This window comes from Podospora pseudoanserina, chromosome 2 (genome assembly GCF_035222485.1).
Source record: "Podospora pseudoanserina strain CBS 124.78 chromosome 2, whole genome shotgun sequence".
NCBI lineage: Eukaryota > Fungi > Ascomycota > Sordariomycetes > Sordariales > Podosporaceae > Podospora > Podospora pseudoanserina.
In genome coordinates, this window is record NC_085921.1 from 485,435 (window position 1) to 498,756 (window position 13,322).

Sequence of the window (13,322 nt, forward strand, 5' to 3'; positions counted from 1 at the left end):
GCCACTATCACGACTTGCAAAATCCCCTATTGGCTTTGGCGTAACACCAAGGACCATGGTGATGGTGTCATTGATGGATAAGAGTTGTTGATTCGAGATTCCTCTTGGAGAACGCTTGAAGGAGCGAATCACAAGCTGGTATTAGGGGGGTTATAGAGAGGCCTCAAAACGCCATGATCGCCGCCAACATCACACCGAAATTACGCAATCCAACCAAATTCCAACTTCGCTGACTGGCTTGATCTAGACCTCCACAACGTGGTCTTCAACCTCAGAATTTCTTCTTTTGGCGCCCTCCAGTCTACTTCACTCGAACCTTGCATAGAGGCAAAGACGCTATTGAAGGCGTTCGATTGCTTGCAGGATTGAGGGCTAAGATCGTGCATTGTGGTGACGATGTGTTTTGTACGGCTGATGGCTGCTACGATAAATGCAAAGAACCAGTGAGGTATCCCTTAACAAATATGACAATAAGAGGAATTATTCAGCAGTAGAATTGAAGCCTCGTGTACTAATGTCTATGTCTGTTACTTGAATTGATTAATAGATGCATGTTGAGCCCCGTTGTCGTCATTGGATCCCTAATTAGGTATTATCTCTACTGGTACTAGCTAGGTACTATAGGTCAATAAACAAGGTAGTGTGCTGATACCCCAAGACACGACAGCTCGCGGATGCCGAACTCATCTTACGTGGATAGCCTAGAATATACCATCATCTCGCTCGCCCAGACCAACCTCATTGGGTGTTTTGTCCGTTTTAGAATGAGGTTGGGAGGCTGTGTACCTATTAGAAGAACAAACGAGGCCAGTCCGGGGCTCCGTGGCGAATTGTAGGTCGATTTGAAATCAAAACCAAAAATAACTGCCCGATTTGGAGCCAACAGATACAATTCAAGCAAAAGCACAAGCACCACCCGGAGAGTTTTGAGATTACATATTCAGCAGATTGTGACAATAGATTCACTAATGGGCCCAGAACGGTGTTGTATTTGAATTCAAGTTACCTACTCAGATTAACAGATACACTGCACTGTGGAGATATACCACTCCAACCTCCTGTGAGAAATTAGTATCAAAACACTCTGACATTTCTCAGCATCTCAACACTCAACACGCAGCATATTCCCTCGACATTCAGCCTAGTGCTATGAGCAGGTAAAATACGCCCTCGGTGCTCATCAAGAACAAAACATCAAACACACTTTAAGCATCCCAAGAAACATCATCATAGTATCAACCAAAACTAAAAAGGACTACTTCATTTCAATCTGAATCATCTATGAATAAAATCTGCGTTTCCAGGCACGCACTTGACGCAGCATAATAGCCACATTTGTCCACCTCCTAATAAGTATACAGCCAAATTCATCCGCCGTCAACGTTGGACGAAAACGACAAGAGAGCATTGGCATGATCTATAACAAAAAAACAACAACCCAAAACTGAACCAACAAACTAAAAAAGAGATAAAATAACACTACCCGAGAGAAAAGACCCTTCACGCAATGCTAACAAAATACCAAAATATTAAAAAAAAAACGGAAAAGACTTTGACCTCCAGTTGACACTTCCAAGGAAAGAGATGAGATGACCAAAAGGAGATTGAAAATCGTTAACTATACTTGTGACAGATATAAATCAGCAGTCTCTGACTGTACCAAACCAAAAAAAAAAAAAAAAAAAAACCATTTCATCCAAAGACAGTAACACATAAAAATGACACCCCATGATAAAACAAAATGAATCCGACCGCCCCCACCGAACCTGTACATGAGTTGTTCCTCCCCCCAAATGAGAGACTAAAAGAGGAAGAAAAGAGAAACAAACTAGTACCCAGCACCCTCTCATTAATAGGAATCCTCGTCTTTCCCGTCCATTACACACACATCTTCATTTTTAGTGCCTACCCTCTCCTCTCACATGTTCGTATGACTGTTGTTTACAAAAGCACTTCGCGGATGAAGCTTCCGAGTTGCTTGGCCTGTGTCAACGGTGTGGTTAGTTGGATGCTGAAATGCATGGAGGAAACAAAAGACATACCTGATCATCATGCATCATCGAGAAGTGGTTCCCTGGCATGTGTCTGAACTGCATCTTGTTCACATCCAAGTACTCGTCCCACCTGTTGGGACCAAAGTCTGTCCGATTGTCCAACAGGAAGAGGGCGTGTCCCTTGGGGTATGGTTCTGGTCGGGGGTCGGTGGGCAGCTTGCACACACCGTCCTCGCACCAAATGGTCGTCACCTTGGGACACTTCTCCTTGGGAATGGGCTCCGCGTCGTAGTTGCTCAGCGCCGAAACACTGGCAGCGAAGTGGGGCAGGAGCCAAGGGGGGATCTTCTTGTCGTCGCCGTCACCGAGGAGGCCGATGGAGGCGAACCAAGCGTGGAGTCCCTCGGGGAGGGGCTCGATAGTGACGGGGCAAGGAGCATCGATAATGATCAGGTGCTCAACCTCGTCACCAGCCTTGACCAGCTGGGAGACGATCTCATAGGCGATGACACCACCCGCGGACCAACCGGCAAGGGAGTATGGGCCCTGCGGCTGACGACGCTTCATCTCCTCAATGAACTTGGAGGCCATGCCATAGACACCGCACTTGTATTCCTCAGGGGTCTTCATGAATGGGGAGAAGAGACCCCAGACAGCCCAGTCACCTCCCACGTCGGCGATCTCAGTGTAAGATGTAGCGGAACCGGAGCCATCAGGAATCATGAAGAGATGCTTCGTGGCGGTGCGGTGGCTGCCTGAGAGAAGAACCGAGGAAGCCTTGCGGTTCGGGTAGTCATCGACAATGTTGGTAGGTCTGGGAGGCTTGGGAGGGCCGGGCTGCTCAATGCCAATGCGGGGGTGCTGAGCGGTCTTGGGAGCGGGAGCCTGCTGCTTTGACTGCTTAAGGGCAGCAGGGCGAGGCTTGGGGGCATCAACGATGCCCAAGGCACGCTCAACATCCTTGAGAGATGGGTTGGAGACAAAGAGATCAGATGGGATCGTCAGACCGGTCTTCTCACGGAGTGTACCCAGGATAGACAAGCTCATCAACGAGTCCATGCCAAGGTTGGCAAGGTCGGGGGCAGCGAGGATCTCGTCAACCTCGACCTGCATCTCACCAGCAATGGTGTTGCGAACGATGCTCTGAAGCTCGCTGCTAGAGGACCCAGACTCGTTCTTCAGACCATCACCCTTGAGAGAGCCTGTCTCACTCTCATCAAGAGGAGTGGTGACGTTGGAGTCGGAATCAATCTCAGGTGACTCATCATCAGAGTTGTCGGATTCGCTGGAAGAGATGCTCGCCTGGACGCCAGACTTCTCAAATTGAGCCAAGTAAATCTTGAAGACGCCAATAGTGGGGTGGTCAACAAAGGCATTGGAGTGAAGATCCAGGTCCATCTCCTCACGGATGCGACCGCTGACAGTCAAGGACATCAGAGAGTCAACACCAAGATCTGTGAAGGCGATGTTGTCGGCAAGCTCATCGTGGCTGCAGCCGACCTCCTTGGCAAGGATATCCATGACCTGGGAGACAACACCCTTGAGCTTCTGGTTCACCTTGCCAATGTTGGCGGGGGTGACAGTCTCCTTCTTCTTCTTGGCGGGAGCAGCCTTGACCGGGGCAGCCTTGGCCGCAGGAGCAGCACGGGCAGGTCCGCTGGAAATAGCAGTGCCGCGAGGAGGCAGCATCATGTTGAGGACCTTGCGAGGGATTGCTTGGAATTTGATGTCACCCGTGATACCGATGACCTTGTCGCCGTCGAAAACGTAGGCATCACCGGCATACATCTTGGAGCCCTTGATGGGTTGCATGCGGATGTAGCTGCGATACTCCTTGTTGGCCTGAGGAACCTCGGTGAACCTCATCGAACCCCAACCGTGAGAGATGAACACCTGCTCACGGGAGTCGACGGCGTCAGTTCCGTTGATGATGAAACCGGAGATGTGGCAAGAACTGTCGATGTGGTACGGGCTGAAAACGTAGTTGCCATCCTCCGGCGTAGTCTGGAAGCGGATCTTGGCAGTAGCCTCGCAAGTCTTGCTGTCCAAAATGACCTCCTCCATGCCCTGGTATCTGCGGTTGTAGTCGACAAGAGCACCGAAGAGCTTGTAAGCAAGCCCACGGCCAATCTTGGAAGCCTCACCACGCTGCTCAGCCGCCTTGAGTGAGTCGATGCGGGTCTTGATCAAGTAGGCAACACGGTCAAACTCGTTCTGCCAGTCCTCGAGCTCACCGAAGTAGACCTTGCAGATAGCATGGTCGGTTCTCTTGGCGCCATCACCAGTGTGGAAGACAATGTCGGCTTGGCCGGTCCTAGCATTGGCATTGATAGTCATGCGCAGTATGTGGCTCTTTGCGGTGTCGTTGAAGATCAACGTCTTGGGAACTTCCATGTGTGCCACATTGGTGCCGATTTTTTCGGTCCCGGGCCGTACCAGCTTGTAAGCGTACTGGCATGCGGTCATGGCCATGTCGCCATAGAGCGAAGATGGGCACAGAGGAGCACCGTTGACCAAGTGACCAGAGACCACGTTGCGAAGCTCTGGTTGGCAAAGATCGGACTCGGTCTCGAGGATGACAACGTCGCCGTTGACCTCCTCCTTGGTGATCTTCTGAACGGTCGTGGTGGACAGCTTGGGCTTGGGGGCCTCGATGGCCTTGGGACCAGCCTGGGTTCCGACGCGGTTCTTGGACAAGCACCAGTCGCCAGTGTACTGCAGCCAGTAGTTCTTCTCATCGAACGAGTAGCTGGGCAAATCAAGCAGGCGAACCGATTCGCTGAAGTCACGGTGGAACTCGTTGAAGTCGATGTTTAGACCAGCGGTGTGCAGAGTGCACAAGCTGGAGGACAGAGTCCTGTAGCAACCCTCGTTGCGACGAAGAGTCGGGACCGCAATGGTGGCAACGCCAAAAGAAGCCTTGACCATACCAGCCAACACTGGGTGAGGGCCGACCTCGAGCCAGACAGTCTTCTCGTCAATGGCACCAGACTGCTGAGCAGAAACCAGGCCACCGAGAAAGTTGACGGCCTCACGGGCATGATTGCGAAGATAGCCAGGCGTGATGGGCTCGTTCTCGACCATCTTGCCAAGAAGGGGCGAAATGATGGGCACCTTGGGGGTGTTGAACTGTACAGACTTGGCGAGCTTCTCAAATTCGTCCAGGATGGCGTCAACCTGGGCCGAGTGGAAGGCGAAGGGCACACGGAGCTGAGTGCACTTGAAGCCGGCGCCGGTGAGGTGTTGGGCAATCTCAGCCATCTCGCTAGACTCGCCGCTGAGAACAGTCTCGCGAGGGCCATTGATGCAGGCGACATTAACACCAGTGGCCTTCACACCAAGAGCGTCCATGATGGTCTCGACAGAGCCCATGGTGGCAAGCATAGCATGGGTGCCGGCGGTGCACTTCTCAACAAGGAGCTGAGCACGCGCGCCGACGAGGTAGATGGCATCGCTGGCGGAAAGAACACCAGCCACCTCGAGAGCAGCATACTCACCCAGACTGTGGCCAAGGACCACAGCAGGGCGGATACCCCAAGATATCCACAAGCGGGCAAGAGCCATCTCGAAGCAGGCCAGGCCAAGCTGCACAACCACTGGAGACAGCTTGGAGACATCAGACTCGCTGCCGTCAATCAGGGGCAAGAAGGATGGGAAACCATGGATCTGAGCAATGCGGTCAAACTCGTCAATGTTCTGACGGAAGACCGAGTAGTGCTCATAGAACTCTTTGCCGAGGGCCGGGTAGTGAGATCCCTGGCCAGTGAACATGAAGGCAACCTTGGGCTGCTCAGGGAGAACAGGGACGAAGTTCTCCTTGAGGCGGGTAGAAATGGCCGACTTCGCCTCGTCGAGGTCACTGGCAACAACGTTCATGCGCCAGTAGTGCTGAATCTTTCTGGCAGTGGTGGTGTAGGCCACATGAGACAGCGGCGTCTCGGGGTTCCTCTCCATCCAGCCAACAAGGCGTTCCGCATTACGGATCATGGCAGCCTTTGACTTGCCGGTGAGGGTGACAACGTGGTGGCTGCGGGGATCAACGGTGGCCTTGGGGCGCTGAGGCGCATCTTCAAGAAGCAAGCCAGTGTTACCGCCAGCGGCACTGAAGTTGTTGATGAAGACGCGTCTGGGCTTACCATCCTTTCTTCTGAAGGGGGTGGTGTGGAAGGCAATGTTGACGTTGCGCTCAGACAAATCCTTGGGGAAAGTCTTGTTGATGACGGAGCCCTGCTTGATACCCACGTGGGGTGGGATGGCATTCTTTTGGAGCATCATGAGCACCTTGCACAGAGCAGTCACACCAGAAGCAGCCTCTCCGTGACCGACATTGGCCTTGACGGCACCGAGATAGAGAGGTCTGTTGGCAGGTCTCTTGCGCTCTGCGGGGGCAAAGACATTGGTGACAGACACCATCTCGGTACCATCGCCAGCTTGAGTGCCGGTTCCGTGCATTTCAACATAGTCGACATCAAGGGGATCCACACCAGCCTCGTCAAGAATCTGGCGAGAAAGGACAGACTGCGTGGGTCCGTGAGGATGAGTGATGGAGATGGCATCAGCAGAGTGGTTGGTGGCCGTACCCAAGATGACAGCAAGGATTCTGTCACCCTCAGCTTCGGCATCCTCCAAACGCTTGACGACCACAGAGGCGCAACCGTCACCACGGCAGTAACCGTCAGCCTCGTTGTCGAAAGTAGCGCAAGGTCCCTTCTTGGATAGGAATTGTCCTCTGCTGAGACCGGAGAAAATGTCCGGGTTGGTCATGCACGACAACCCTCCGACAATGGCAGTGTCACAGTCCCGAGCCCACAGAGAGGAGCAAGCGACGTTCATAGCCGCGGCACTGGACGAGCAGGCAGTATCAATGTTGAGACTGGGTCCGCTGAAACCAAAGTGGTAGTTGATGCGTCCGGGGCCGAAAGCACGCACACCACCCGTGATGTAGTAGGTGTCGACCTCCTGGGCCGCATTCAGTTCACGCCAGTCATCAGATGTCTGGCCGTAAAAGGTGCCGATGCGGTCAAGGCGGGTAGTTGGCGTCCGGTTCGGCACATAGCCAGACATCTCGAGAGCTTCATAGGCCGTGGTCAAGGCCATGCGCTGCATGGGATCGGTCTGGAGCGCTTCACGGGGCGACATGTTGAAAAACCGAGGGTCGAAAAACCCGGGGTTCTCAATCCAGCAGCCATAGGGCGTGTGACTGGTGTTCATGATCTTTCCGGTGGGATCATAGTGAGACTTGACATCAAAGCGATCCGCCGGGACCACACGGTGGACATCCAGGCCCTTCTCCAACAGCTCCCAGAGCTTCTCGTGGCTGGCAGCATCAGGGAAGCGACCTGCCATGCCGACAATGGCCAGCTTGCACCTTCCCACCGACCCATGGTTCCCGATTGTCGAGGACGTGCTCTCCGGTGACACAGCAGGCGGCTTGCGGAGAATGACCTCCAAGTCTGTCTGAGACTTGAGAAGATTCGCGAGCGTCGCGGCATTTTGAGTGGGGCCCAGCGGCAAAATGAGACAGCTATCTCCCTTGAACTGGCGCGCCCGCTCGAGACACCCGTCGAGGACCTTGTTAAACATCAGAGTCTCATTGAGAATTTCAAACACGACTGATTTGATCAGCGTCCGCGTATCCGTCGCCGCGAACCAAGTCCCCGATGTGCATGACATAACCGCCGACCGTGGCCGAGTGTTGTAGAAGGCATCGACCACTTCCGGATCATCTAAATGCAGAATCTTGTCGATATTGGCGGAGGCGTGTAGATGAGCGGCATGATACGGGCCGTAGACTGGAATCGACGTCGGCTTGGCTGACAGCCTGCCCTTGGCAACCAAGAGTCTGAGCGTGGTGGGCGGCCCAGAAATGGCGAGGCTGCTGGCGGAGGCGGCACTGACATAGGCACGGCTCGCCTGGGGAATGCCCTGATACAGGTTGTCAGTTGGCATGCACAGAATGAGACACTGAGTGAGACTGTTTACACTTACATTTTCGCGATGGAAGCTCTCGAGGGCAGCCGTGGCATCGTCCTCCTTGAGCCCTGGGAAGATGTATGTCCAGCTCTCTGATTGCTCATTGGCAGGACATAATCGGTCTCCCAGTGTGTGAACGTACGACCCAGTCCTGAAGGCGAGAAGGACAGCCTGGACGGCCACAGGTACCAAGGCTGACAGGGATGGTGTCGATGCAATGGCAGAGGCGGCAAACAGCCCAGAGCAGAGACCGACAAGGTGGGTGCTATCATGCCGGGTCACATCCTCGAAGTTCTTCTCTGCGTGGCTGTAGTGGTACTGTGGTTAGCTTCAACGGTGTGCGGTGCAACCCCAGAGAGGGGGTTTGAGGGTGGATCGCCGGGGGGGGCAGTCTCACTCGATGTAGTGTGCCAGTTGAGATATACACAACAACGCCCCATCGATTCCTGGGTGCTTGAGCTTCTGGGCGTAGTATCTCTCGTTTAGTTGCTGAAGAGTTCGGAAAATCGGCAGTCGTGATCGTTCCACTCGAGGCAACTTCTCAACTTCCTTCCTCAATTCGTGCCCGGCTTGTTCCAAGAAGGCCTTTGCGAGTATACCCTGTTTCTCCTGGCGAAAGAACTCGGCGAGGAAGCCGTGGGTATCAAGAGACTGGTCTCCGAAGAGAAGAAATGCCAACTTGTCAGCCATCTTGGAAGCCTGTTGACGGTTGTGATTATTATGGGGTGAGTGGATGATCCAGGAAGTTGGGTCCGGGAGGGAGCTACCACGGTCTTATTATATGAACGAGACCGGAAACGTAGGGCAGGATCCTCAGAGACAAAAATGATACTAGATCTGCCTGCCATGTGAGAAGGCTCAGCACCAGCGTCGAGAGTCAACTCCAAGCAGGGGGCGGGGTGCGAGGTGTGGCAACAACAAAGAACGGTAGCCACACCCCCTATTCTGCTGCACCATCCAATCCACGATCCTTTTTGCCGGTGGGATAAGCCCAGTGTCCGGTGTTGCTAAGTTTCGGTGACCGAAGACTCATTGATAGTCTTGGGGTTTCCCCTTTGGGGCGGCCCTCGATAGGCAAACGATGGGTACCTCGACTCGGGACACCGGCTCGATAGCCACCGCACTTGGGCCTGAAGAAACGCCATTGTCATGTAGCGGGACTCTCCAACGCAAGGGTCATGGTGCTAAGATGGGGCCGGGGCTTTTGTCATGACCAACACAGACAGCTGAGGATGCCGTGGGAGGACGGAGGGCCAGAAACGGCCCTTGCCGGCAAACCACTGCGAAAGCCAGGCTCCACCAATCCAACAGTTCCTGAACGGACAGCAGGAACAGGGTTATCGGATAGCACGCCAGCCCTGCACTTGCAGGCCCCATCAGTACCCCCTAGCCAGCGGCCACACTAGCTCTGCTGGTAAGGGATATGCAGCGACGTAAACTCAGAAGCGAGAGGCAAGGACAAAGCGTCGAAGCCAAAACAGACCATTTTCAACGGCGTCGATGATACGGCACCCGCCAGTGGCCCGAGAGGGTCCCGCCCTTTGCTGATCGTCATGGCTGGCAAGGAGGTTTGCAGTGACCGGCCGCTGAGCCTATCGTTCATCGGACTATGGTGACGGACTCCCCCACGACACCCACGGCGCGCACGACCCGACCATACAGAGTACACAAAAATTGCTGAAAAGCGGCTCGCAGTTTCCCCTTTGCAGCAAATCGTGCCTGATTTAGCCGCGGGTCCCTGGCGGATCAGGCCACCGCTCATGGTGCTGTCAAATCGCCCTCAGGAGAGCCGTGGTGAGAATGGTTGCGGACAACAAGGCATGTAGTTACCGCCAGCTGACAAGGGGTGGGAGCCTCATCGGCCGTAGGTGGCATAACCGGCGATTGCAACTCTCCACGGCATCCCATAGGTCCAGATCATCCCACCAGCTAGCTGCTGCAGCTGTCAAGCAGACGGACACATAGATCGACCGCCGGATCGGTTGCGGCAGCAGAACGGAAATCAACACAATACTGCCGCGGGAAACTTCCAGAGCGACGGCAGGGTCAGGGCAGACATGACGTTGTGCCGAAAACGACCAGGCAGATCAAGCTTCGACCCCAGGTCTGGCAAGGTAGCATCAGCGGCCTCAAACTCGCTCATTGTGCTTGTGTCGCCGTTGCCGTGGCCATCGACAGGAACGAGAATGCAAGATAGGAGCACACTTGATGCTGGCTCGCACGGGTCCAACTGATCCCGACACACTTGTCATGTACACGGCATGATATCGAAAACCTGAAGTCTGCTCCTGCTCCTCTAATTGTGCACCCACTGCGAGACGCGCCTGCAAGGTTGTCAAGGGCTGCAATGGTTCCAGCAGACAGCCGGATGAGGGGAGGTCAGATGAGAGACATCAAATTCCAACACCCGCCCACGCCACTGGGCGGATCGACGGCGACCATGTCCGCACACGACGATATGATCTTAACGGTCGGTTCGCGATCAAGATGCCGCATGTAGGCGACTGCTGCTGTTGGTTGCCGGCCCAGGACCCAGTATATTGGCACTGATTTTCGACATGCTGAACACAACCAATTTTGTCTTTCTCTCTCTCCTCTAGCCCCATTAACTGGAAGGATGGATGGATGTCCTGCGTCTCAGGTACAGCAGCACAGCCGAACAGCTGGTCCGTGATTCTCCAGGGAAGAAGCATGTTTTCTTCAAGGCACACAGCGAGGGCCTCAGCAAACGACAGGGCCATCCTGGCAAACGGGCCCTGGGTCTTGATTCAAAGTCCACAGCCTCGTGAGGGACGGGGGAACAAGGGGGTGTCGATAACAGGCCTGAACGGTCAAACTAGCTTGGTAGTTGGCCAGAAAATGGCGTTCAGATGAAGGTGTAGCGTAGCTGGCCTGGTGCAAGCCTCCGAGACCGGTCCAAGCAGGTAGCTAGGTGTGTGTGTGCGTTCGGTATGCATCGAACAATTTGGCCGATGGTTGCCGCTGAGGTCTCTGGCTTGGCTCTTCCGTGATCTCGGCCCGTTATTTAGTGTTGACATTCGGAAACGGAATGAGGGAGCGCTGTGATGAGCATTGGGCGGTGGGTTGAATCATGACGCACTGCTCGAAGCTTCTCATTGATGGAGAGCACGCATTCGGGCTCTAGGTTCCCGCCAAGCATCTTTTGCTGGGGAAAAAGCGGGGACGCCTTTCGGTAGCTGCTGGAACATCTCCACCACTCGGCTCCACAGTTGAAGATTGGACGCCCACTGATAACCCTGAAGTCCTGTAAGCCCCTAACCCTGCTCTATTCAGAATCACCAAAGCAACACAGGATGAACACAGAACACAGAACACACACAGAGCAGGAGCACATGGCAAAAGCTCAACCACTGGAAAGGTATCACGACAACTGGATTGTATACAGCTTACGTTGCCCCTCACCTCACGTCATCGCCACAGTTTTGGGTGGTGGTATCTGATGGCTCGCAGCCTTGTTCCAGGCCTGGATTACATCAGCTCAACGGCTGAGCGCCTCCTCCCGTCTTCTGCAAGAAACGGCGATCGACAGAACGCCCGAGACGGGCCAGTTTCTTCTTCCAAATCTACCATCTCAACGGTCACTGCTCATCAGTGCTCGCACCGGGAGGTCAGACCCTTCGTATCTACGAGCTTTATCTCCTTCCAGCCTTCCCGATCAGAGTCGCCGTGTTGTGCTCACCGGGCATTGTCCCCGCCCCGAGGAAGCCCGGAAACCAGCTCCCGGCCGTCCGCTTATCGAAACCTTCTCATCGACGTCCAGTCTTGCGGCGCGGCTGTCTGTGGCCAGTCTAGCGGAAATAACCGGTCGCTGTTCCCAATGTCATCATGCAGCCACCACCACACCAACACCACACCACCACCACCGGACTCCGGGTTTCGCTTCGCCCGTCAGCCGCTGTGCCGTTGCTCTTAACCAACAGATACCCTTGTCCGGCCATGCTCCCCAGATCAATACCAGATTTGCCAAGACACCACCAGGCGATTGTGTTCCATAACCAAACCCATGGGACTGCATTCCAGTCATATTTGTACCTTCGGCATGCTATATGCTGTTCGATGAGATCACCCGGTACTCATCAAGGGCAACCGCATATTAGAGCAAGATGAGGCACTTTGCTCTGTTGATGCGCTTGCTAGCCCGTCGTGCTTTTAAGTCCATGGCCGTACACACAACATGACAAAGTTCCGTGAGACAGCTTCAATGCCAAATGTCATTGCTGGCTGGATTCAGCTTCCCTATGCACCCAAGAGCTGTGCGGTTCGGGGCTTGCGCAAAGCTGGGTCCTCTGTACGACCCTCGGTCAACCTCTTTTTTGCCAGACATCGTGTTCTACTTCTCTTCGCTTTCCATCTTCACAAGCCCTCCTTCTTTGAGGCTGTCAATATTTTCGTGCCGACATGGCACCGGCACTTACTGGTCCTGTCATGAGCAAACACTGAGTCATTTTCAGCCAGCATCTGTCGTCCTCCCCAGCCGGAACTCGGGCGGCCTTTCCTCAAGCCACAGGTGGCACAGAAAGCGATAACCACATCCTCAAGTGAACAACAAGCTGGCTACATTCTCATGGCCATCTCCTGGATCTCTTCTGATGGCTATGTGCAAGTTTTCCCGAACAAGACCGGATCACCGGTATCGATGGCATGACCAAAGATAGCATACGGATGGCCATCGGCATTCCGGAACATATCCCGATCTCCATGCGGCTGGCTGCGCTCAAAAGACTTGGGGAAGCACGCCAACGTGGATGTCGGTTAGAGGTTGAAGATACTAAACATGTAAGACAGGTTGATATCAATTTTCTTCTATCCGACGGGGAAGCCTGTCAACCCGTTGTCTGTGTGACACCGCAGTCTCCGGATTTGTGATGGCATTATCAGAGAAGGTTGAGGCCTTCGCATGGTGAATGCCCAGCCCTAGTCAATGCTCTCTAGGTACTCACCGTTCGGGTTCATGGGATGCTGTATTATGAAGCTGTGTACACCAGGAACATCCCAAAATTAGACTTTACCAAAGTATGCCGTCCACCGCTCACTACATTCTCTGACGGCATGAAACACTACATATCATATCAGGAATGTCTCTTAGTGGAGCCCACTACCACTCCATTTCATAGGTTTCCTGAGCTTTCGGTACCAGTGATATCCTCCAACCATGGTCTTATCCACGAATCGGAGGGCACATGTGCTTTTTGCAGGGTTTACGCAGATATACACTCCCCGAGACGTACAGGTTAGCCATCTGAGTGGTTGTCCCCGTACCTGGCGGCCCGTCTTCGGTTGCTTATCGACCGAAATATCCTGGTATGAGGGTTATTGGCATTTGCCATCCCAGAG

At 54.0% G+C, this 13,322-nt stretch overlaps 1 protein-coding gene across 1 annotated transcript; it reads right to left on the reverse strand.

Moving 5' to 3' along the window:
* Positions 1-1,227: 1,227 nt before the first annotated feature.
* Positions 1,228-11,249, reverse strand: PaPKS1 (Polyketide synthase). The gene is given in 5 exon segments (XM_062943755.1): positions 1,228-1,666; positions 1,678-1,983; positions 2,043-7,919; positions 7,983-8,274; positions 8,365-11,249. 4 exon segments carry the CDS (start codon positions 8,655-8,657, stop codon positions 1,942-1,944), a joined length of 6,504 nt encoding a protein of 2,167 aa, XP_062802493.1. The 5' UTR covers positions 8,658-11,249; the 3' UTR covers positions 1,228-1,666; positions 1,678-1,941.
* Between the last annotated feature and the right edge of the window lie 2,073 nt (positions 11,250-13,322).